Below are 24,761 nucleotides of genomic sequence, written 5' to 3' on the forward strand. Positions count from 1 at the left end.
GGTGGGGCAGTATGTTTTGTGATGTTTGGCTGCCATACAGTGGTTATCGTTTACATTTCTCCTGTTTTGTGAGGCTGCCCCGTCCTGACCCTTCACCTGATGTCATGAGTTGGGTGCACACCCACAAAGGCATGCCCATGTCCTCGTTCCCAGAACCTGTGAACATTACCTTATACGGCAAAATATGTGATTCAGTTAAGGACTTTGAAAGGAACTCACCCTAGGTTATCTGGATTGGCTCTAAGTCTAATGACAAGTGTCCCTGTAAGAGATGCACAGGGGAGATTTGACAGATAGAAGAGAAGGCAATATGATCACATTGGCAGAAACTGAATAGATGTAGCCACAAGCCAAGGACCACCTGGAGCCGCCAGAAGCTGGAAAAGGAAAGGAACGTATCTCCCCTACAACTTCTGGAGGGAGCACAGTCCTGCCAGCATCCTGATTTCAGAGTTCTGGCCTCCAGAACTGTGAGAGAACACGTATCTGTTGTTTTAAGCCACCCAGTTTGTGGCAACTTGTTATAGTTTGGTACTGTAAAGTGAGGTGCTACTGTTAAAAAACTCAAACTGTGGAAATGGCTTTCAAATTATATAATGGTTAGATGCTAGAAGAATTCTGAGATGCATGAGAGGAAAAGCCTAAGTTGTCTTAAACAGACTATTGGTATAAATGAGTGTTAAAGAAATTGATGATGAGGGCTCAGAAAGTGAGAAGCATGGTAGAAAAAGTTTCTAATATCTCAGAGGATACATACATCGTCATGAACAGAATGTCAGTAGATGTGAATGTTACTTGGCTCTGCCATTGTGTTCTACCATTATGTGGACAGCGGAACTTGTAAGCAATGAACTTGAGTATTTTATTGCAGAGATTTCCAAGCAAAGTGTTGAAGGTGCGGTGTGATTTCTCCTTGCTGCTTACAGTAAAATGCAAGACAAAAGAAATAAATTGAAGAAAGAACTGTTAAGAAGAAAAGCAGCAGCATTTGATGATTTAGGAGATTCTCCATCTATCCATATTGCAAAGGATGCTAAAATTAAAAAACTCACTGTTGGAGAGAAGTCCAAGGGTGCAGCTGGACATCCTTTTGTTGAAGAGATTATTTGTGTGACTCACAGACCCACTCACTCATCTCAGCAGAAGCCAGGAATAGAAGTGGAGTTATCCAAGAAAGACCTGTGGATCTTTTGTTAACTGTGTGGACTCCCATGACATACACAGGAGACCCACAAGATTATTAAGAATGTTGTATCAGCAGAAACAAGCTTGGTCTGAAAAGAACAGAGAGAGGATGGCATAAGTCTACTGGACTTCTAAAACTCAAGAGCCAGGAAATGGTTGACAGAGTTACCTGGTTGTAAACATGTGGTAGCTGTCAAGACAAAGGAGGAATGACTCTGAGGGCAGAGCCATGGGTGCAAAGGAAGAGACTGGAAGAGCAGTTACAGAGGCAGTGGGTGCAGAGGCAGAGGCCTATGAAGCTGCCTTGGGTTCAGTGGACAGAGCCTCAAGTGACAGAAAATCATTCTCAGGACTTGGAACCTAATGGAATTTACCCTGGTAGATTTCAAACTTGCTTCGGGCTAGTGACTCCTTTATTCCTTCCAATTTCTCCCCTTTGGAATGGGAATGTCTATCTCGCCATTGTATTTTGGAAGCAGACAAACTGTCTTCTAGTTTCACAGGTCCACAGATGGAGGGATTTTGTCACAGGACGGATCACGCCCAGAGCCTGCCAAACCTGATGCAGATGATGAGATTCAAGACTTCTGAGCTGATGATATTTAGATTTTGGTCTTAGTGTTGATTCTGTAGTGGGTTGAGACTTTTCGGGATGGGGTGAATATATTTTGCATGTGACGAATGTGAATTCTGGGAGGCTAGACGGTGGACTGTAGTGGGTTCAATGGTGGCTCCCCAGGAAGAAATGTCCACATCCTAATCCCCAGAATCTATAAATATCGCCTTATATTGTAAAACATGAGATCAAATTAAGGGTCTTGATCAAATTATGTGCCTCTTAGGCACTTATCTTGGATTATCCAGATCAGCCCTAAATTCAATCATGAGGGTTTTTTATGAAAGGTACACAGGGGAGATTTGACAGATATAAAAAGAGGTGGCAATGTGACCACAGGGGCAGAGATGCAGCCACCAAGTCAAGGATCTCCTGGACCCACCAGAAGCTGGAAGAAGCAAAAAACAGAATCTCCCCTAGGGACTTTGGAGGACTTGATCTCCGACTTTGGCCTCCAGACCTGTGAGAATAAATGTCTGTTCTAAGCCATATAGTTTGTGGTGACTTGTTACAGCAGACCTAGGAATCTAACAGAGTTGGAGAGCAGCTTGTTTGTTTGTGCCATTGGTCGGCATCTCCAGCCTCCGTCAGGGACACAGGAGGCAAGAGGAAAACCCAGGGAACTCACCACCACATGACCGCTCAGGGCCAAGGTCCCTAGCTGGTCTGCCTCCTTCTCACTGCCTTTTGGGGTCTTCTTATCTTTGTTTATAAATAATGTCCAAGGATCTCAGCTGTACTAGCTGGAGGAATAGGAAAAAAGTACAACTGCTCCATGTTTTGGAAGTGGAAGTCCTACCTCCAGAATTTTCACTTTTTCAACCAACTAGCATATTCCAGTTACATCACTCGTTTTAAACATTAGCTTTGGTAATGTCCTTCCTTGCTCAAAATTCTTCAGTGGCTCCCAACTGCCTATAAAATCAGCCCCTGACTCTCAACTCCACATTCATTCCCTCCCTAATCTGACCCCGTCCCAGCCTACCTTTCTGGTATAATGTCCCACTGTGTTCCTCACCAGTGTTTCCAAAATCACGCTTTATCAAACTCAGTTCTTTGGGACGTTAATCAATGTTACATGCACATGGGAGAAAAAAAAAGGCTCTACTGTCAAATGAGTTGGGTAAACAGTGGATTTAGGCAGATTTAAGCCAGTTTATTATTATAGATCTTTCAGATTCTTTAATAAACCAGTGCACAAGGTGAATCTCCAAGAGGCAGTTAAAGCATGAAGCGTTTCCCCAACTTCCCTGACACGGAACCCACTGTACCGCCTCCATGGAAGGCACTCTGTGAAACTCTTCTCGTCCCACTTTCTTCTCCAACCAGACTTGCCTGTTTGTTATCATCTGAACTCACTCTGCTTTCCTGCTGTTATAGGAAGGAGCAACTTTTGTGAAACGTCCAAGAGGCCTTGCTGGTGCTCTGGTACTGTTTGGTCAGGCGCCACTCAATTTCATAAAGCTTTCCATTAAAGCTGGACTTTGAGTTCAGAAGTCCCAACCAGAGGTATTATAAAAATAGACTGTGGGACTTGTATCATGTTACAAAATAGAGACTCTGTTTTTTAAATATAAATCCACTTAATAATACCGCTGGATGACACGAGGGATGGGAACTGCCCCGTCCACCCTGCCGCACCCAGGGGCAGGGGGTGTGGGCACAGGGGTCAGCAAGCTGGTGGTTGACAGACATCTTCCTCTTCTTTCCTTCTTCTCCATGGCAGCTTGCTCCTGGGGACTCTTTGGGACCCACAGGAAGGGAGACACTCTCCCCTCCTGGCACTAGCGACTCACTCTGGCTGGAGAGACTCTGGACGGGGAAAGCAGCACTCACCCAACCTGGCCCAAGGTCGCAGGCAGAAGGAAAACGTTAGCAGCCGTGAAGTCAGAAGAGGAGGGAGGACCGGGCTGGGCCGAATCCACGGTTTCAAGAGAAGCCAGATCCAGATGAAACCTTAGCTGTGAAGACAGGTGGATGAGGCCTCTGGAGATCAGGAGGGGTCAGGAGAGGACAGCTAGCACCAAGTGCCATTCATACTTCGTCCTAAAAGTCAGTCTGACGTGTGGCTGGTGGTCTGTGGAGCCACTGTACTCGGAGCACTTCTCTCTGCGCAGAGGCAGTGGCTGCCGTGGCTCCACCTCCCCAGACGCCGCGCTCGGCATCCTCGTCTGCCGGGCCCCTGTGGCGGAGGACGTCCAGCGTGCAGATAAGCTGCTGGCACTGCCACGGAGGGCTGCACCCTCGGTCCACGGTGATGGTCATGGCTGCTGGGGAAGCGAGATCTCCACCTGGGTGCCGAGGACACCGGACGCGACGCGGCGGGGCCCCGGGGGCCTCGGGCCAGGCAGCCCGGCAGGGTCAGGGCCGCCCACCATCAGGAGGCCCGCTCCAGGCTGTGCTTCTCCTCCTCCCCCGACTGCAACCAGCTCCAGTCTAGAGACTGAAAGTCAACGGGCACGTTAAAGACACCGTGGCCACCTAGACACTGCCTTCTTCGGGAGGCAACCAGCACAGTTTAGAGGGAAATTGAATTCCTCTCGTTAAGACAGTCTTGTTTCTGCAGGGTACCCCTGAGGTAGAGCTACGTCTGCAAAACCATGCCGGAGCTTTTCTTCAGATGGGCTTGGAGCCCTGAGATTCCGGGAAGGTGATTTAAGTATTATTACTGCAGCTCACAGCACTGACTCACGCTCACTGTGGGCAGCTGGTACCCTGGGCTAATCTCAGCTCTCGACCTCCAACCTCACCAGGTGAAATGGCCTGGTCACACTTCCTTTTCATCTGGCAGAAGTGCAAACGGGCAGTGAAAGGATCCAAGTATACACAGCTCGGAGGAGGAAGAACAGCAAGAAGAGACACAGAAAGCCCCAAACCAGAAAAGGACACTTGAATAAATAAGAAGTGGTTACAATGAGCAGTATCCCCTCTGATTCTTCCCCCAAATCAGAAGTTGCAGAGACGCCAGCATGTGACTGTATCGGCAGGAAAAGGCCAGAGAGCCAAGCGGATGATTAAGCGGATGATTTAGCGGATGATTTAGCATCCTCTCCGCAATTTCAGCTTTGTCTCAACGTACCTGCATCTGGACTCGTTTTTCTTTAGGTCAGCTTCCCTATAACTAGGACTGCTAAGCCCCGAGTCCCTGAGAGGCGGGGTGGTGATGGGCTCTTGCTTTGTTCCCGGAGCCCAGCACTGCACCCCACACACAGATGCCCGGCAATTGTGCAGAAGGTGCAGCAGGGGAGAGGCCTTCTCACAGTGATGCTACCTTCTTCGTAAGCAGCGAGTGTAGCAAGGATGAAATGAGATAATGCGCACTAAGTACCTGCACACGCTCAACAGGCATCAGCATTGTTATCATGGGGAATAAGAAGCATGTACTAGGAAATCCTAAGTGTACCCTGCGATCGAGGAGCACGGCATCGCCTTTCGATCTGCTTTTTCTCGTTTGCTGTAGAAAGAAAGGGCGTGGGGCGGCGGGGCTTCCCACGGGCCATTACCCTTAAGCTCTGGTCCTGGTCCTTCATGGTGTCCTGTAGGGCGTTTTCCAGCTGGGTGCACAGAGTGTGTGCTTCAGCCACAAGGTCTTCGCTAAAAAAAAGATTGAATTATTAGAACGTGGTCAATGTTAACTTTTCAAAGGTGCTTACAAATACGCTAAAGAGCTTCTGGAAAGATTTTTAAAATTAAATAATTATTCTGAGGCTGAGTGTCTTAAAACACCATGTTATTGCCTAAGTGATTTCATCTGTCTAGTTAAGTGCTGTTACAGAAGCTCGAATCCAGCTACGAGCATCACTGTTCACCATGTGAAAAAGCAGCGATCCGGCTTAATAACAAAGCTCTTTCTGACTTAACTAGATTCTCTCCAAACTGCCATAATCTGAAGATCTCTCCCAAACCACCTGTTTTCCACTTTTTGAAATGGACAAAAATATACACACCATGCAATGTCCCCAGATGTCCCCAGCTTGCTGAGATCTGGGGGAAGCAAGTTCTGGGAACTGATTTGTTTACGGTGCTCTCTCCTTCTCTCTGATGAGAAATGCACGTGTCCCCCTGAGAACCCGCCACGGTAAGAAAGAGGAGAGCAGAGCGAGCCATCTGTCCTTTCTAACCTTGGCTCAAGGGCGTGGAGACACAGACAGCAGCCTGTGCCCCCGGGACGACTTCTCCAGAGCTTTGAGGATATCATGGAAAGAGAGTGACAAATCCAGGAGGAAGGGCCCTCGATCCCCTCCTCTCACCGTGAAGGGGGCACTGATGGAAGGAACAGAGCACAGCGCTGCCCAGACTCATCCATGGACTACTAACCAGGCTCCAGGCTCCGGGCCAGCCCCAGAGGCCCCGTGAGAGGCGCAGGACCTGGTTACCATCCTCAAGGAGCTAACGGTAAATTGGGGAGAGAATTAAGAATCCAAAACAGGGACTTCCCTGACAGTCCAGTGGTTAGGACTCTGCGCTTTCACTGCTGAGGACCCGGGTTCAATCCCTGGTCAGGGAACTAAGACCCCGCCAGCCAAACGGCAAAAAAAAAATAAAAAATTTAAAAAAATTAAAAATAAAAAATCCCAAACAGTAGAGGCTACAAACCCCCTAAGTACAGGAACAGGATTTTTAAAAACAGCTGTATTGAGATAAATTTACAAATCCTAAAGTTCACCCATTTAAGGTGCACAATTCCATAGCTCGAGTACATTTATGGAGCTGTGCAACCATCCTGGTGATCCAGTTTGGAATGTTTTCATCACCCAGAAAGAAACCTTGTACCTGTCAGTCACTCCCCATTCCTGCCCCGCCCCCTGCCCTCGGCAATCATTAATGTATTTTCCATTCTATAGATCTGCCCACAGGAACCGATTTTAACTGTCTCCAGTGCCTGGGGCCCAGCAAAGAGAAGGTGCTGAATAAATGTGAGACTGAACCAGAAACAAAAAAAACCCATAGGTGGTCCAGGAGGAGAAGGATCCCTGTGCTCGTGTGCCAGGGCCGTGGAGGAGGTGGGAGCAGAGGTAGGAAGGCTCCGGGGAAAGGCGTCAGCGGAGCCGAGGTTCTGGAACTTCAGGTTGCAGGAGGGTCAGCCAGGGCTGGTTAAACAGGACTGCTCCGCCCCACCCCGAGTTCCTGATCCCAAATCTGCATTTCTGGCAAGTACCCAGAACCCGCCAATGCTGCTGGTCTGGACCAGACTTTAAGACCCCTGACGGCAGAGCCAGGAATCTGCCCCGGAGCAGTGGGTCAGACTGCGGAGGTGGCTTGAAGGCCTGAGAAGGCTCAGGCTTGGACCCTGAGGCAGCAGGAAGCCATGGCTGGTCCCTAAATAACTTGAGGAATAACTCGATCTAAATGGTCTCCTGTGAAGGCTGATTTGACCAGAGGGGCCTGGAGGCAGCACTGGGGGGGAAGCAGGGAGGGAAAAGTTCGCTGGAAGGGCTCTGGGGCTCTGCTCCCAGCTCTGCAGCAGGGGTGCAGGTGATGAGTGGGGCAGGGAGAGGCCACGGGAGGGACCAATGACACGCGACTCAGGCGTGGCGGCCAGGGCACGCCCGCAGGGACCTGGTTCTACGAGCAGACCGCGACAGGTGGACTAGAGGACAGCAGGGACTGGCCAGCACTTCCAGGTTCCCATCCAGCAACGAGCAACGCGACCTCAGACAAGGAAACCTTAGTCAGCAAGCCAGGAGGAGCTCTGAGAGCAAAACACCACATCTGTCCCCACAGCGCCCGGCAAAGGGAACAAACATGGAGGAACACGCACAGAACTGCCGACGGTGACCGACACGCCCCTGACTCCTGCACTGGGCATGGCGAAGGGGGACGCACCTCCTCTTGATGGCCTCGGGTAAGCTGTCAGGGGCTGGGCAAGGCTGCGACAGCAGCTGGCTGGGGTGACTCAGGCGGGACGTGTTCATGCTGTCTGGGCTTCCGCTGACGGGACCTCGGACCTTGCTCTAGATGACAAAACCAGGAAGAGAGTCAGCAGTTTTGGAGCAAACAGATGTTTCAAATTTTGCATTCACACCAGGGTATTTTCTTTTTTTCAAGTTTTTTTTTTTTTCTATGTAGACCCTTCCTAAAGTCTATATTGAATTTGTTACAATATTGCTTCTGTTTTTTATGTTTTGGTGTTTTGGCTGAGAGGCACGTGGGATTTTAGCTCCCTGACCAGGGATCGAACCTGCACCCCCTGCATTGGAAGGTGAAGTCTTTAACTACTGGACTGCCGGGGAAGTCCCAGGCACCACACCAGGGTATTTTCTCGTGAGACAACTGGCCACGAGACACAGGCTCTTCCTGGAGAAATAGGTCAACATCGCTATTTGATGGTTTGCATTTCAGTTTAGAAACTGTTTCTGTATCTATAGGTGTGCTTTTTGGTAAAAGTTTCTAGGGGCTTACCTGGTGGCGCAGTGGTTAAGAATCTGTCTGCCAATGCAGGGGACACAGGTTTGACCCCTGGTCCGGGAAGATCCCACATGCCACAGGGCAACTAAGCCCGTGCGCCACAACTACTGAGCCTGCGCTCTAGAGCCCGCAAGCCACAACTACTGAGCTCACGTGCCACAACTACTGAAGCCTGTGCACCTAGAGCCTGTGCACCGCAACAAAGAGGAGCCCCTGCTTGCTGCAACTAGAGAAAGCCTGCGTGCAGCAACGAAGATCCAACGCAGCCAAAAATAAATAAACAAATAAATAAATCTATTAAAAAAACCAGATTCTAACTACAGAGAGATCTGAGGGCTCTATTTCATTAGTTGGGTCGCTTAACGAACGAACTCCTACAAGGAAATTAGAAGGAAGGTGTGTTTACTCTTTCCAAGTAGAAGACAGACACACAAAGGTCCTAAGTGACTTTCTGTGACTCGCACCATCCGCGGGACAGAAGGAGACTAAGGTGTTCTGACGCCCCAGGCTGCAGTGGCCACTCCACCTTATGCAGCCGTGCTCCCCTGATCTGTGACCAAGTCGCTCTGCTGTCACCTCCTCAACTTCCCTGCAGCCCACACGACAGCGTGGTCTGTCCCACCAGCTCGCTTCCATGACACAGCTTTTACCCGGCTCTTCTCCCTTCTCTGTCCTGGGCTCTCTTTTGTGCTGAGGGTTCTCTCTGAGCAACACTCAGTGGGATCACAGCTACGCTGAGACGGCGGGCACAGAAAGTGTGGGCTGAGTGCTGCACGGCACAGGCACAGCTCAGGACCCACCAGGCCACACGGGCACGTGCTGCTGGGGCTGCATGCAGATCTCCAGGAACCTGGGCATGTGATCTCGTCTGGAAAAAGGATCTTTGCAGGTGTAGCTAAGGAGCCTGTGATGAGATCACCCTGGACTATCTGGGTGGGACCTGAATCCAGCGACAAGTGTTTTTACAAGAGATACTCAGAAAAGAGACACAGAGAAGAGGGTCACGTGGAGACAGAGGCAGAGACTGGAGGGATGCTGCCACAAGGCAAGGAGCACCGAGAGCCACGGAAATGGAAGAAGAGGTGAGGAAGGAGGAGTGATTCTCCCCTCCAGCCTCCAGAGGGAGCCTGGCCCCGCGACACCCGGATGGCGGCCTTCTGGCCTCCAGGACCGTGAGAATAACTGTGATAATTTATCACAGCCGCCACCCGCACAATAACACAAGGACACAGGCGCCCACCCCGGCCCTCCGCACTCACACCAAGTCACGGAGCAGAGAAGTGGAAAGGGAGGGGCAGCAGCGGAGCGCTGGTGGTGGCCCTGCGGTCCCCACGCCGGGTGCGTGGGCTGGGGACGGCAGCACAGGGCCCCGCCGAGGGTCACTCACACAAGCAATCTTCAGGAGGTTCCAGAGCTCCTTCTGCCGCTTCTCCTGCAGCCGAACCACAGTCTTCTCGTCCTCGCTCATTAAGCTCACCACCTCCTCCACCTTGGGCAGCAGCTCCAGAGCCTTCTGCTTGCAGACCACAGTCTTGCTGTGAAGAACAAACATGACAACCTCCAGCGGCACGTGGGTCGGAGGAGGCAGGACGCAGCCCCGGCAGTTAAGGCTCCGCTCGGCGCTGCAGGTGGAGGTCCCGGGGCTCAGGCGAGTGGGCGAGGCCTCGCACACAGCCCGCCGGAGGAAGGCGGCCTGATACCTGAGCTGCGTGTAGATCACTCGCACTTTCTTCTCGAAGCCTTGGATGGCCTGCAGGAGCAGCCGCACCATTTCCTGACTGTCGCCATCCGTTCGCTGGTCTGCAAAGAGGGACGGGGTCGCACGGTCCACGGGGGGCTGGCCTGGTGCCCGGGTAGCGAGGGACCCGGGAGGTGGCCCACTCACCTCGGGGCTTCTCCCTCAGCCTCCGGTAAAGCTCCCGCGCCTGCTCTTCTCTGAAACACACGAGACAGCAGCTCTGTCAGCATCGAGCAGAGGTCAACAAGCTCACCTGAAGCGCCGAGGCCAACTCCTGCCGGCAGGACTACTCGTTTCTAGAAGCCAGACGGGCAGACGGGCAGCAAATGATCCATCCCGACTGGAGCAAATGATCGTTCCTGGTGATGTTACAGGTGAAACCCATGACAAGGGAAGGCTCGCCTCATTACCAAAACTCAAACACCTCCAAGGTCTAGTGAGAATCTTCAGGACAGGAGTCTCCTCTGAATTCCCTGCCCACCCGGCTCCTGCCATCGGGACTCTGGGTGCAGTCTGTTGCTGGACCTGAGCCCGGAGAACGCGGCCCCCGAAAACTCAAGCCCAGGAGCAGGCACAGACACCCTCCCCGTGCCCCTAACACAGTGAGACGGGCTGACATTCTCAGGGGTGACTTGTGTTTGAAAACCAGAGGAGAATAAAGGGTTAAATGACTTGAGAAAACATGGACTACCAATAACTAAATTTCTGACGTTCGGCGCCTGGTCCTAGGAATCCCAGCAGAAGCGTCAGAGGACACGGCTGAGCCCCAAGGAGGCAGCTCCTGCGGGGCCCCGAGGCTCCCCTGCCCCTCCTGTCCGCCCCCAGGGCTGCAGGTGGGGCTGCCCTGCCTAGGTACCCCCCTGCACCGCCCTCCCCCACTCCCGGAGCCAAGGCCAAGTTCCTGATCGAGACTCAAATGAAGTTTCCAGATCCCACCTTCTAAGACTTGCCAGCCTCCTCCCCTGTTCTGCTTTCTGCTCCTCGGGCCACAGCGAGTGAGGGTGGGCGGGGCGGCCCTGGCGTCTAATCTGATACTTTGGTCAAGCAAAGGCTCCTGGGACGGCAGCCTCCGTAGTTCACGAGCCACCGCTTGGGGCGTTATCTGAACTGGTCCCCATAGCTGTGAGGTCAGACATCGCTTCTCTATCCTGTGAGGCTCAGAGTGACGGAGGTGTGCCCGTGCTCATCTCTGCATGTGCCGAGATGACCCCCCAGGGGCCGAGCTCCAGGGGGAATGGGCCCACGGGGCTCCACCGGGACCACACTCGAACCATCCCGACACACACACTCATACCCACACACACAAAGAGAGACACACTCACACACAGACACATTCCCATACAAGCTCACTCTCACACAACACACACACATATACATACACACACGCACGCGCACGCGCGCACACACACACTCACAGGTCGTCCAGCGTCCCGCCCTGCTTCCAGCCCAGGGGGCTGCGCTGCAGGTCCACGATGTCCGTCTGTAGCGCCATCATCCGCTCCACCAGCTGCTTCACCTCGTTCTCCTGAAGGAAGAGCGGTGCTGAGGCCAAGGACGCAGCGAGAAACTCCTGAGACACGGGGTTCTCGGGGGAGCCCTCCGGCCTCACCGCAGACCCTCAGCTGACCAGCCGGAAGGGACCCGGACTTGGAGCCCTGCAGTCGGATCTGGGGTCGGCCACCTGTCAGCTGTGTGGCCCTCGGGCAGGTTATCTGACCTTGCGCTGCAGTTTCCTCCACCGTAAACTAGGCTCTCAAAGGACTGCGTTAGGGTGAGAGGAGACAGAGCAGGTCGGGGCCTGGCCCGGTCCTGGCGTGGAGAAGTGGCCGGGGCACATTCTCTTCTCCAAATTCGTCGATTATCTCAGGGATTACACCCACGAGTGCCAAGACTGGGGGTGCGCTCGTGTCCCTGTGGTTGAACAAGGTACTGCCGATGGACACCCACCTTTAAGGAGGCATATCGGTACTGATTTATAGAAAAAGATGTTAAGACACGGAGGTGAAACTCCCTGCCCAAGTTCACAGGGAAAATGGTGACAAAGTCCAGGAAAAAGCCTTGGAGACCACAGTCTTCCATTTGTATGAGGTCTGCCACGTCACACCCTGGCCTCATAATCAACACTTTTCAGTGGCATCTGATTTACACTGTCCTAAGACTTGCCCCTTAGACCCTTTCTTTCCTGGGGATTTCTTGTCCCAAGGAGGTTAGGACAACCTCCGACGAGACAGCGTGCTGCTCCTTCATCCAAGGCCCCTTCTCGTGGAAAGAGGACAATTCACATAGTAATCCTGACTCCAATCTGTGCAGCTCCCGGACCTGCCACGGCAGGGCCCCCTGCAGTGTCCCCCACCCCCTGCCTCTCCCCTTCTTTCCAGCAAGTCCTAGCTGAGGGCAGAGAGCTGGGAGAGGAAAATCTCATTTTCGACATACAAGCTCGACCGAGCGCGCAGTGAGAAAGGGGAGGACAGCAGTGAAGAGGCTCGCGCCCTTGGCCGGCCTGGGGACCCCAGGGTGCCTCCTACCCGTCCACAGAGCTCCACGGCCTGCTCCATCTCCCTCCAGGCCAGCAGCAGCTTGTCTGACGCTGAAAAAAAATGGAAGGAAAATAAAATTAAAGCAAAACGAAAACATCCCCAAACCCAAACAGAAAACAAGCGATTCAATGGCAAGGGGACAAAAGACACCTCGGAAAGAAGAAGAAAGGAACGGTCTCTTGAGACCCATCACAAACAGTACACTCACTGATCCCAAACTCTTTCTGCTCACTGTACTTCTCCAGGTCAATCTGGATGCTGGTTTTAAAGAAATCCAGCTTGGCCTTGAGCTGCTGAGACATAGAGGCCATGGAATTCTTCATCTTGGACAGGCAGCTGTTGTTCCGGAGCAGATTCATCCTGCAGGGACCCCGAGAAACAGAACCGTGGGGTGTCTCTGGCCTCCAAGTGCCAGTTCCCGGACAAGAGCAAACCCAGCTCAAACACGACGGCAGGCCCCCGCTGTAACTGGTACAACCGCAACAAGAGCAGCCACCTATAACCGTAACGACGATCTCCTGGCCCTCGGCAACGGGTGAGGTTCTGCTCCCAAACTGGAGTTAGGCCAAGTACCACACGAAGCGACCCAAATCAGCCACAGCCCGGGGAAAGAGTCAGCCCGGCCCGGCAGGACGGTCAGGGGAGGCTGGCCGACCCATGCCGCAGCAAGCCCTTCCGCGGCCCCAGCGCCGCCCGCTGACCACACTGGCCTGGTCGGGTCTGACGGAGCCTCCCTCTGTCCCACCCTTCCAGACCAGCGTTCCCCTGCTCGCTCTCCCAACGGCCACCCCTGGGCCCTCGCCTCTGCCACCGTCCTGCGGCCGGGCCACCGGGCAGCTCCGAGCAAGTGAAGGCGAACCACCGGGCACGTACATGGCGGCGCGCTGGCCCTGCTGCAGGCGGCCGCAGTCCTCCTTCAGGGCCTGGATGCTGTGCCAGACCTGACCCCACACCTTCCTCAGCTGGAAGAACGGGAGGCTCCTCTTGGGCTCTTGCACTGGCCAGAGACACACACGACCGTCAGGGAGCGGCGCCTGCGACGGCCCGCCTCCTGCCCGCGGAGCTCGCCGGCACACCTACACTGCGCCGTTATGCAATGCTCTGCTGCTACACAACCATGTTGGCTGCTGGGCCTGGTTACCGTCGCAGACATTTTTGTGCCCTGGCAGAGCACAGGCACGTCAAACGTTACAGATGCACAGAACACCCCGGAAGGTAGACCCCAGGAGTCAGGCAGCAGTGGTTTCCCGGGGGAGCTGGGGAGACAGAGGCACTTACTGCCTACCGTACAGTCTTTTTGATTTTTTGGTATCGTGTGCATGTATCGATTATTAAAATATGAAGACGACTTCAAACATCAAGAAAATGGTCACGTGGCTGAATTTCAGCGGCCTATCTGTCCTCTGTTTAAATGAGGTTGACATTAATTGAAGATGGATGTCCTTTCCTCTCTTCACCTGGGCTACTCCTCGCGGGTGCAAGTGAGGAAGGCTGCCTGACTGAGGGCCGGAGGGACTCATCTTCTCAGGGGCGACCCCTCCCTCAGTCCAGGGCTCTCCCTCCAGCCTCGTCCCAAGCACTGTAAGTAATTATCTTTTAAAAAGATCACGCTGTTCTTACGGATACAGCTGACGCTTTCAGGCTGGGGCCGTGGGGAGATCTGGGTCTCATAGGCGACCCTGTTGTTGTCAAAGAGGAAAACGAGATCCATGTCCAGGGTGCGGCCCTCGTTCAGCTGCAAAGGGACAAGCGCAAAATGAGGCCTCGTGGACCCAGCCCCTCCTTTTCTCAAGCAACAAGGGGGGAGTCTTCAGAGGGTCCCAACAGCACCGTCCTCAGAGAGCAGGTGCCGGGCGCCCACTGAGCCTTTCCTAGGGGCCGCGGCCTCTACTTCCCTTGGCTGTTCCTTTTACACTTATTCCCAAATGCAAACCTCATCTACAACTTACTCTGTTCTGTTTTATTCTCTGATTGTCTTTATCGTGCAACTTAGATGGTTTGCTTTACTGTCCAGTGACTGTCTCTCTTGCGTTAACTTTCCAGCTCTTTCTGTGCAACTGTCAGCACGGTTCTGCACACACGAGGTGTGTCAAAAATGGTTTTGGTTGACTTGGAAAAATGAAGCATCACTTTGGCAGCAAAGGCAAAAGAAAGGCACTCCCAGTGGTCTGGAAGGAACAGGCAAAGCGTGGGGTGGCTCAGGTCTCCTATCAGGTTCACGGGATCTCGCATTCCAACCTCAAAACAGGCAGGCGCCTACCCTGCGTGGTAACAGACTGCCTGGCACGATGGAGTGGGACGGGATGGGCGATCAGCTCTCCGGGGTCGGGTGGGGCTGGGGCGCCTGCAGGAGGCCGGTCTCACCTTGCCGTCGGAGGCGCACTGAGCGGCGGGCTTGTCGGGGGTCAAGGCCAGACCCGCTTCCTGCAGCAGCTCCTGGTCCTCCTCAGGGATGCCTGTGTCCTGCTGGATCCGGGCCTGCAAGCTAGGCAGACTCTCGTCCTCTGCCACGGGGTAGGTGTGAATGGTGCCCGTGACCATGTTCAAGACGTGAACCAGCTGCAACGCAACCCAGGACAAACCACCTGACACTCCCGCTTGCTGGCCTGGATCCTCTGCTACTCCCCACACCTCCCAGCCTCCCAGAGGCCCGGCCTGGGGAGGAAGGCCAGCGCTGGGCCACACACAGGGGTCTTCCCACTCCTGTCCGTCCACAGCTACGACCTCGCGACCCACAACAGTCAGCAAGGGGTCCCATCATCCTCTCATGTGGAGATGCCCTCATGGGAGCCTGCGTTTGCCCACTGGTCGGGCAGCCGATGGCTCGCAGCCTTGGGCTAACTTGGCGTAGCTCACCTTCAAGTTTAAGATGTCGTCCAGGGCCTTAAAGCAGCCATTGGGCCCGTAGACGGGGTCGGTGCCCCTCTGTCGGGGGTGCCACATCAGCATCAGCTGCAACCACTTCTCCAGCCGCTGGGCCAGGACGCTGAGAAGAGGGGGCCGCGTGCGTGTGTGTGCGCGCGCGCGCGCGCGCATGGGCCCAGAGCCAGCCTCAGGGCCCCGCGTGGGAACTGAAAGGCACTCACACCTCACACGCACGTGACCATCACGCAGACGGGGCCAAAGTGATCCCTGAGGATGAACTAACCTGAGGAAGGACGAGCCTTTCCAACAAAACAACTCACTCAGGCACTCACCCCTCCCGGATCCGCGCCAACACCCTCACATCAGGGCGTCCTGGCAGATGGCTGTGCGAGAACCTCAGGAAGCTTCCTATGTGCTTCCCAGGCCCGCCCCACCTCAGGAGAACCGCCCACACAGTCCAGACCCCTCGCTGCCGATTCGCTTTGTTGGTCACCCCGGGGACCCCTCGGGGGGTCCACATGACAAAGTTCTCACTTCTCCCGGCCCGGCGGGGCCCTGCCGGCACCCTCAGAGGCCCTTGCCACGCCCCCAAGAAAGCCCTGCAGAGGCCAGCACCACTACGAGCTGCCTCTCCTGGGCCCACCCCCACCCCCCATCTTTCCCCATGCCTGTCCTGCACGTCTTTCCAGATTCTTCCAGAAAGTTCCAGCCCACCCAGTCATCCTGCGCAGCTAGTCCGCTCGGTACCTCTCTCCCCATCCTCCAAACACTCATGGTCACTGTGCTCCGTGCTCCTCAGCTGTGTGTGGCCGCCTGGCAGTTTTCCTCTGTACTAGCCCCCAATTCTGATAGGATTACCTGACTGCTAATATTCTGGCTCTAAGACCAGACGGCAGTGCCTGTTCAAACCGCAAAGGTTTGTTTGTTGACAGTAACACACGATTAGGCTGCAGGCAAAGAGAAATAACACAATCCCCTGGCGGTCAAAGGCTTACAGCTGACCAGAAGGTAAACCCTCTGCAAAACCAAATGTCACACGAGGTAGAAGCTTCTTGGAGTGATGAAAGGTACAGGTTGCTGTGTGAATTCGGGAAGGAGAAGACTTCTAGATGGGGTCGGGGGGAAGGCGTTCTAAGTTTAACACTGCGATAGACTATGCCAGGTGCCGGCCACAGCAGGATGTCCCGATGTCAGAGCTACCAGGACGTCGGCTCTGACATCCATTTCTAAAACAGGAAGGACACGACGCGGAGGGGAAGGCCTGGGGCCGTACCTGTTGAGGTTGCTCGGGTGGGGTAACGAGCTGGAGAACTTCACGGCTCCGTTCAGGTCCTCACTAACCACAATGTCCATCTCACTCTTCTGCCGGACTTTGGAGTGCCTGCGGACGCAGGGCCTGGTCTGTCACGCTGCTTGTGATGACCCTGCATCACCCAGCAGCCAACAGCCCCTCTACACCGGTAGCCTTCCACCTGACAACTGGACGGGATGCCCCCAGGTCACTAGTCAACCCCTTGGGATGCCGGCCAGTGCGTCTGCGTCCTGCTAGGATGCTTCTCCGAGAGTTTAAGGCCGTCAGTACTGCCCAGTGAGTGTCACTGACCTCCAGGCTCGTACTGCTGATGCCTGGCCTCACCTTGGCTCATCCTTATCTTTCTTCTACTTTTCATCAAACACAAAACTCTCACGTTTTGGTAGAGGATGAAATTAGGACGTGCACACCAAGATCACTGCATGAGGATCCTGTTCACGTGAAACCTGCACGCACCACACACTTCCCTCTTAATGCATGTGGCTAAGCGTTACTTCTGATGGTGAATGAACAGTTACATTTCCCAACTTAAGAGACCCTTCTGATGTATCTGAAATAGTATTTGAAGGAAGCAAATTTTTAAACTGGTTTCAAATCTTCTCGGTGACAAGGGTGATGACGTAAGTCTGAATAATGCTTCACAGATAACCAAGCACTGACTGTGAACATGCCCTTCTCTGCCCGATGACCCCATGTGGTAGATGGTTTTCAGCTACCCATTCAGCGGTAAGGAAGTGAAGATCAGGTGACCTGCCCAAGGTCACACCACCGGGGCCTCAGATCCAAAGTCTGGTGCTCCTTCTACTCTGTCTAAATGTCTATATCCTTCCTTTTCAAAAACACGTAAGAAATTCAAATGCAAAATGCTTTAGCCCTGAAGCCTCACTGGCGAGGGGTGAACCGGACCATGTGGAGCACACGTAGCCTGGAAGAGCTGGGGTCCAGCTGGAACCTGCCTGCTCTACGTCAGGCTGTCATTACACACAATGGGATGGTCCTCTGACAGAAACTCGGTCTGTCAACGGGAAACCACAGATAAAGAAAAGGACACAGTAAGTGAAATGCTCACTGCTTAGGCCGGTCCTAAAATGTACTTCACAGTAGCTCAGTGACAGGATAATAAAGCTCAAATTGCATTTGTCCTGAAATTACTATCTACCTGCCATCTGAGATGAGAGTGAAATTGCTAAAGCTGCCTGAGGCATTACAAGGCAGACAAGACAGACACGTCTCACAGCTACTAGGTTTCAGAGATGTCCACCTGCAAGTGGTCACCCGGCCTCCCAGCTCCGTACAAGAGGCTGGCTCTGCAGACAAAAAACTTACTATGAAGATGCCAAGCCATTAGAGATAGCTTCAAATAGCATTTCTTCTTCTAGTTCTAATGGACTTTAACTCATCTTGTTATAAATAATGGAAACGCTCGACATTTGAACTGAAAAGAATGCAGTAATTCCTTGGTTAGTTAAAAACACTATAGATGTACAGACATTTAAAGTTTTTGTCATGATGGTTACATGATAAGGTGTGACTCTAATGTAATGAGCTAATTCAACACTCCAGAACCCAGCTCAGGAGTGCTGCCTCTTCTAAAGTCAGTCCCCACAGGAGGGCACTCTCTGCCATGTCACCAGGCTCCTCAGGAGCTGGGACCATGCCTGGTTCATCTCTTCCAGTGTCTGGCATGTGAACGGTGACTGAACTGGACCGCGTCACACAAAACTACTCTTCTGGAATTGATTTCAAAGGCTACATCTTAGACTTATAAATAAACAATCTCATGATGTAAGTACCTGTCCTTTGAAAAAGTCAATGTTTTCGCTACTTCCAGAAAGATACTGAGAAACGTGACAACAGCCAGTGTGGACCCACAAAGGGGCAGCTTCGTACGTTCCTGGTGGAAACGTTATTTATACAAACTTTCTGTGGAGCAATTTGTTAGTGCACATGGAAGACCTTTAAAATGCGGATAATCTTTGATCTGTTGATCCCATTGCTAGGAATTTATCCCAGGGAAATAACTGCAGACATACAAGGATTTCCCTACAATGATGTTATTCTTGGTGTTATTTTAAGAAGTAAAAATTATAAACCACTGATTCTTCCAGTAATGGGGAACAGGTTAAACCAACTACAGTGGAACAGCAAACAGACGTGACAAAGAACACGGAAAAACAGAAAGCATTTTCTGTAGCAAGTTTGAGAGGCAGGTTCTGTGAGAGTACGTAGGGTAACCTACTTTGTTTTTTAAATAAACACAGGCACAATGAAGAATCTGGAGGCACAGAGATATGTTCACAGCAGTTGGAGGCAATTCTCAGTGTAAAAATCCTGGAAGAGCACGTACAGGGCAGTGTGCATATTACACTGTCACTGAGGTAAAATGGGGCGGCATACATAAATGAGTTAACAAACAGGTACATGCCCATTTGCTTGTACACGTACAAGACATCCTCAGAGGTGGACCCAAGATCAAAAGGACCAAATGCCTGTGGGGAGGAACCATGACTTTTCACTTTTATACTCTGAAGTTTGAACCACATGAACTTACCACTGCTCCAAAAAATAAAAACTGGAGATAAAAAAATAATGTTGAACAACAGTAGCATCATTTCAATTAGTGTGTGGTCTCTCAAGGAATCATTTTGAATGAATACTAACTGATTTAGGGGGATGTTAGTTTTTAAATGATGCATTTCAGTAATGGTTAACTTTTATGTATGCAATGAACCACACGTTAGTATTATAATCAGAAAAGACGTTTCAAAATACAGAGTAATTTTTAAAAACTTAATTGTATCCTTTGACTTTTTTTATTAGAAAATCTTTTTGGAAATGTATTCAGTTCACATTTTAAGCCACTTTCTGACGCTTTTAAAAACAGTAAAATTTGTCAACAATAAATTTTCATGTAAATACAGCTCATAATTTGTCATGTGAACATGCTATTTGTTTGTTTACCAATGCACAGTGTTTTCAGTGTAAGCGTACACTACACACACACTCTGTAAACACAATGACCTCCTGCCCTGCACAGAGCAGTCATTTACACAGTACTGGATTTAAAGCTGTTAAGGTTCAGAATCCAGGTTGACACTTAACAACCTTCCATCTTTCCAGGCTTTTGGAGCTCAGACTGCCCACGTGCCAGGTCTTAACGGGACTTCCTCTGGGTGAGAGGTCACAGGTGTCTTAGGCCCAGCCTGGGGCGCCCAGTGAGACAGCACAGGTGAGGTGACATCTGACAAAGACAGGGGCACACTCCCCGCTTTGGGCGGCCGGCCCGCCCCAAGCCCTCACTCACCACTGCACGGGCTGCCAGTTGGGCAGGAAGGGCCGGAAGCCCGTGATACACTCGAAGGCCAAGGTGCCGAAGCTCCAGTAGTCCACGGTCACCGTGTACTTCTGCTGCTCTAGCAGCTCAGGGGCCTGTGGTGACAATGTGGGGACATACCTGAGCTGCTCCCCATCTGAGGGTTTACCACAGAGGGGGGCACCCAGCCTCTTATCGTGCCCCATGCTCCCTGGGCCCCGCTCCAGGTGAGGAGGTGACCACGTGTTCAGCAGGTGGTACCGAACATCTCTCTGGACCTCATTCAGTCCCAATGCTGAAACAAGGGCCTGGGGGTATTTTAGGTGAACTGGGGTGCGGCGTGTATCCTTTTCCCAGCACTGTGCAGGGAGGGGAAGACAGGGCACGGACAACAAAGGAAAGTGATCCCGGCCATGCACACCCATTCACAGCACACGCACTGCATGCCAGCTGGTCCCCTAAAGTGGTGAGGTCCACAGCATGCGGTCGGACAGCGGGATGGATTGTTGCAGTCAGGTAGGAAAGGCCAGATGCATGGCCACTGCCCAAGCAGAGAGGCTGGGACAACCAAGGAAAGCTTCCCAGCACAGGTGGGACGGAAACGGATCAGAGGGCCTCAGGGCAGACAGCCCAGAAAGGACCATGACAAGCGAAGGCGTGGAAGCAGGACTGAGCACAGGCTGGCTGGAGGCATGACACTCATGGAGGACCATGGAGTCCAAACCAAGAGGAAAAGCGTGGGGACGCACAGGTCAGCCTCTGTGTCTGGTTACGGCCAGAAGTTTTAGGTCCGCAAGTGAACAATCTGGCCGAGCATCCTTGTCAGAGCCTGGGGTCCTCACTAACTGCTGCTGAGCTGACGAGGGGTCCAGAGGACACCGGGCAGGACCCACAGGGTCACGTTATGTGGACACACGTGCTGAGTCACAGCCCCGAGTCCCCGCTCTGAATCCTCTACTCCCCAGGGCAGGTGATAAACCGGCAGTCCACTGCCTGGTTGGGGGGTTAGTGGGAAGTATGGATACGCTCAAAAGGACCTCAATAATTGCTTTCTCTCTTTCTGTATGAGAACCACGTAGGATAATTAAGCTCGTCGAGCCCAGTGGCTTTCAACCTTTTTTTGTTTTTCTTTTTTAAATTGTAGACTCCTTTAATCAACATGTACTGGTTATCATCTGCAAACAATCTATTACCAAGTTCTGCCGGGTCTCTTCCAGGCATTTCTTGAACCATCCTCTACATCCTCAAGGCCCTCCACCAGCTCGGACCAGCTCAGTACAACAGCCTCCTTACCACTCACCCACTACCTGCAATTCACCCTCCACGCTGTACCAAGCATGGTCTCTTCAAAAGGTAAACCCAATCCCTCTCACACTTAGAAACCTTCCACGTCTCTCCAGAGGCTTCAGGATAAAGTTTAAAATCTCTAACCCAGCCAACAAGGCTTTGAATAATCTGTCTTCTACCTCTCTCTCCAGCCTCAACTCGAGATACCCTCTTCCTTCTTCTCTGGCTCCTGCCACACCTTCTGGTCTCCCATGTCCTATCCCTTTACCTGGAACTTCCTCTCTCTCCCCCTCCCCCAGTCCCCCTTTCCCCCACTCATCCTTCAGGTCCCAGACCCGGCTAGGTCTTCCTAAAATATATTCTCATAACACCCTGCACTTTCCCTTTGCAGTATTTATCACAATTGTAATTTCTTCATTATTTGTGTATCAGGGTGATGCCTGCTTTCCTCCTAAACTCTAAAACTACACTTGACCAATATCTCTTGGATGAATGAGTGACTCAAATAGAACCGCAGTATTAAGACCAAATAACAAAAAGAAAGGGTGGGAGCTCGAAGCTTAGCCCTCTCTCCTCCATGGCCCCCGAGATGCTGCGTGGAAACTGAGGCCCCTACAGACCAGCAAGAACCTGGTTTAAACCCTTTGTCCTCAGACAAAATACTGCAGCATGAGAGGTTATGGGACTCGTACGAGGGCCCGGGAGCACAGCCCTTTTGATACGAGAAGACGACCACATCCCTCCATAAAGCCTCTGCTAGCAAAACGTGCTGACTTGAATGGATTATGAGTCTGACCTCATACAACAGTTCCTAGGCACCCAGGAAACATCCAAGAGCCAGCAAACTTAGATGGCAGAAGGCAAGGATGGAGGAAGAGCCCCACAGACACAGCCATCGGACAGAAACTGACACACAAACATGGAAACCCTGTCTCTTACCAGGTACTGCAGGGTCCCCACAAAGGAAGTGCACAGACTGCCCTGGTCCAGCTCCTTGGCATATCCTAGGTCAATAATTTTGTGTATTAACTGAAAAAAAAGGGAGGAGAAACCTGACGGTTATGAGAGTATACTGTCCTTCAAGAATTCTGGATGTCTCTGTTAGAGCAGAGGATATTTCTGAATTTCCAATCCCAAGACCCTAAGTTCCAAAGGACCACCAAATACACAGGAGAATGCCCTAGACATGGTAGCTTTAGGCAAAAGAAAACAATGTAAAAACGCCAGGCACATGTTCTCCCTTGCTCTGCGACCAACTGCCAGAGGAAGGTCAAAATTAGCAGACCACGCAGCAGCCCTCAGGACTGCTAAACCTAGACACAAAGGACCAGGCCAGCTCCTTCCCAGTAAATACCTTTAGTTCTCAAATCTTAGAACTGACAGCAATGAGCGTGAACTGGGCCAAAGGTGAGAGCTAGGACAGGCGTGGGTCACACCTAGGATGCTGGAGGAAGCTGCGTGGAAGAGGTCAGACAGTCCGTGAGCTGAGTGACTGCATCCCACTCAGCTGGGCCCCTGCCCGTCACCCAGCTGAACAAACAGGGCCAGGAAGAGCACAGGGCCAAGCCCTGCGGGGAGGTTACCCCACAGCCGAGAGGGGGGCCCCGGAAAAGGTCCCTGAGAGCTCTGGGGAAACTGCGGGCTGGACCAGGCCCCATGGGCAGGTGGCAGCTCCAAATGCCTCCTCTCAGCCACGCCCAGAACCAGCTCATAGATGGACTCCGTGTCAGCTTCAAAAGCTGAGGCTCTCAAACGGACGGAAAAGAAAGCCCATTTCCAAGAAGTGCAAGTCCCAGAGGCTGGGGGTGTCAGCTGGAAGACAAACATTATTTTTCTTATCAGATTCCTGCAACTTGGATGACTAACAATGTGGTCCATTCAAACCTGCCTCAATCTGCAAGCGAGAACTTTTGCGGAATCCGTTTCAAATCAAAAAGCATTCCCGGAGAATCAAAGCAAATATGTGAGCAAAGAAACGAAAACACACAAAGCAGGTTCCTCCCCCGCCCAGCTGCCACCCGTCCTCCCCAGGCCCTGGAGGGTCACTCACTCTCTGTTCCCCTTGCTGCAGGACGATGTTTTCTGGCTTTAGATCACGATGGATGATCCTGTTTTCGTGAAGGTATCTAAGTGCAGAGGCTGACAGGGTGGAAAGGGGAGTGAGTTTTCGTTAAGCCTGGACAATGCTTTTCACTTGTAATCGCCTACCCAGTGAAAGATGATTACCGCGTGCCCCCGACACACACCCTGACTGACTCGGTACAGGGGATCACAGTGGAGGGACGGGGACCGGCAGACACCCCTCCGGTGAAGGGAAGGGGACCCAGCTACATGAGCAGAACTTGGACCAGCACCAGAATCTGCCTCGTTCACGCAAAGAACTCTGAGCCTTCCACCCACGAGGTCACCAACTCCAGTCTTGAGCAGCGGTTCTCAAACTGCACTGCCTGGACCTGCAGCATGCAGACTTGTTAGAAATGCAAAACCCTTGGGTCCCAATCCAGACGAAGTGAATCAGAAACCTGGGGGTTACCCCACAATCTGTGTTTTACCAAGCCCTCCAGGTGATGCTGATAAAGATTGAGAAGGGGAATTCCTCTGGTCTAGAGGCTCAAAAAAAATCTAAGTTCTGCTGGGCAGGTAAGGGAGAAGGGCCCTCTGGGCAGAGAGCACTTGGTCATCTGCTGTAGAGTCCGCAGGGCAGAGATGGCTCCAAGGAAGAAGTGGGGGCTCTGGAAGGAGAGAATGGGGGCACCTTCAATACATCTGACAGTCCAACGTGTGCCTGTTATGCGCCCCGTTCTCTGCTGGGTTCTGAGGGACATAAAATCAGGGAGGGCATGGTCCCCAACTTTAAAGGGCTCAGAATCTAGCTGGCAAGGAAGGAGCCTGCACAACCTGGCTGTGAAGTCACTTGATACCACAGCTTCTGCCGTGAAGAGCAAACATGACTATGCGACTGACCCAGGATGGCCAAGGCTACGACTCCAAGCAGGACGTGATTTTTACCCCTAAGAGAGGTTTAATAACTTCAACAGAAGTCCTAACAACCTGTACTACAAACGAAAAAAATGAAGAAGTATTGGAAAGAGATAAAATTACCTTTAATTGGAAATGATCTGACTCTATGCCAGGAAGACAAACTGGGGAAAATTTAGTAAGTTGTCTGGAAGCAAAACAAGTATATACAAATCAATAGTTTTTCTCCCTGTCATAGATCCAGTTGAAAGGAAAAAGAAAATAAAATCCCATTCACATTAGCAACAAAAATTCTAAAACACCACGGGATAAATTTAGCAAAAAAAGTAGTGTCATGTGAGGAAAACTATATGGCATAAAGAAAAGCAATACAAATAACATAAAGAGGTTTTAAAAGTTCATGGCAACTATGGAAAAGAGTACGGAGGCTCCTTAAAAACCTCAAAATAGAGTTACCATATGATCCAGCAGCCCCACTCCTGGGCACTTACCCGGAAAAGACAAAAACTCTAATTCAAAAA

General features: G+C 52.0%; 1 protein-coding gene across 6 annotated transcripts in view; it reads right to left on the reverse strand.

Annotated features, from left to right (window-relative positions):
* IKBKB (inhibitor of nuclear factor kappa B kinase subunit beta) overlaps positions 1 to 24,761 on the reverse strand; it is a 62,021-nt gene that overhangs the window by 11,443 nt on the left and 25,817 nt on the right. For 3 of the 6 annotated variants that reach the window (XM_060136682.1, XM_060136680.1, XM_060136686.1), the window contains 16 exons: positions 23,312 to 23,400; positions 22,201 to 22,290; positions 19,966 to 20,090; positions 16,623 to 16,730; positions 15,341 to 15,470; positions 14,849 to 15,043; positions 14,105 to 14,219; positions 13,358 to 13,481; positions 12,693 to 12,844; positions 12,473 to 12,534; positions 11,363 to 11,472; positions 10,095 to 10,144; positions 9,910 to 10,009; positions 9,597 to 9,744; positions 7,628 to 7,755; positions 2,921 to 5,395 (listed from right to left, as the gene is read on the reverse strand). In XM_060136682.1, the coding sequence (XP_059992665.1) occupies positions 5,185 to 5,395; positions 7,628 to 7,755; positions 9,597 to 9,744; positions 9,910 to 10,009; positions 10,095 to 10,144; positions 11,363 to 11,472; positions 12,473 to 12,534; positions 12,693 to 12,844; positions 13,358 to 13,481; positions 14,105 to 14,219; positions 14,849 to 15,043; positions 15,341 to 15,470; positions 16,623 to 16,730; positions 19,966 to 20,090; positions 22,201 to 22,290; positions 23,312 to 23,400 (1,937 nt within the window). In that variant the 3' untranslated portion in view covers positions 2,921 to 5,184. Of the gene's footprint in view, positions 1 to 2,920; positions 5,396 to 7,627; positions 7,756 to 9,596; positions 9,745 to 9,909; positions 10,010 to 10,094; positions 10,145 to 11,362; positions 11,473 to 12,472; positions 12,535 to 12,692; positions 12,845 to 13,357; positions 13,482 to 14,104; positions 14,220 to 14,848; positions 15,044 to 15,340; positions 15,471 to 16,622; positions 16,731 to 19,965; positions 20,091 to 22,200; positions 22,291 to 23,311; positions 23,401 to 24,761 lie in introns of those variants that run through there. The other 3 variants (XM_060136685.1, XM_060136683.1, XM_060136684.1) reach the window with 2 other exon arrangements.

Source organism: Lagenorhynchus albirostris, chromosome 21, assembly GCF_949774975.1.
Source record: "Lagenorhynchus albirostris chromosome 21, mLagAlb1.1, whole genome shotgun sequence".
Lineage (NCBI taxonomy): Eukaryota > Metazoa > Chordata > Mammalia > Artiodactyla > Delphinidae > Lagenorhynchus > Lagenorhynchus albirostris.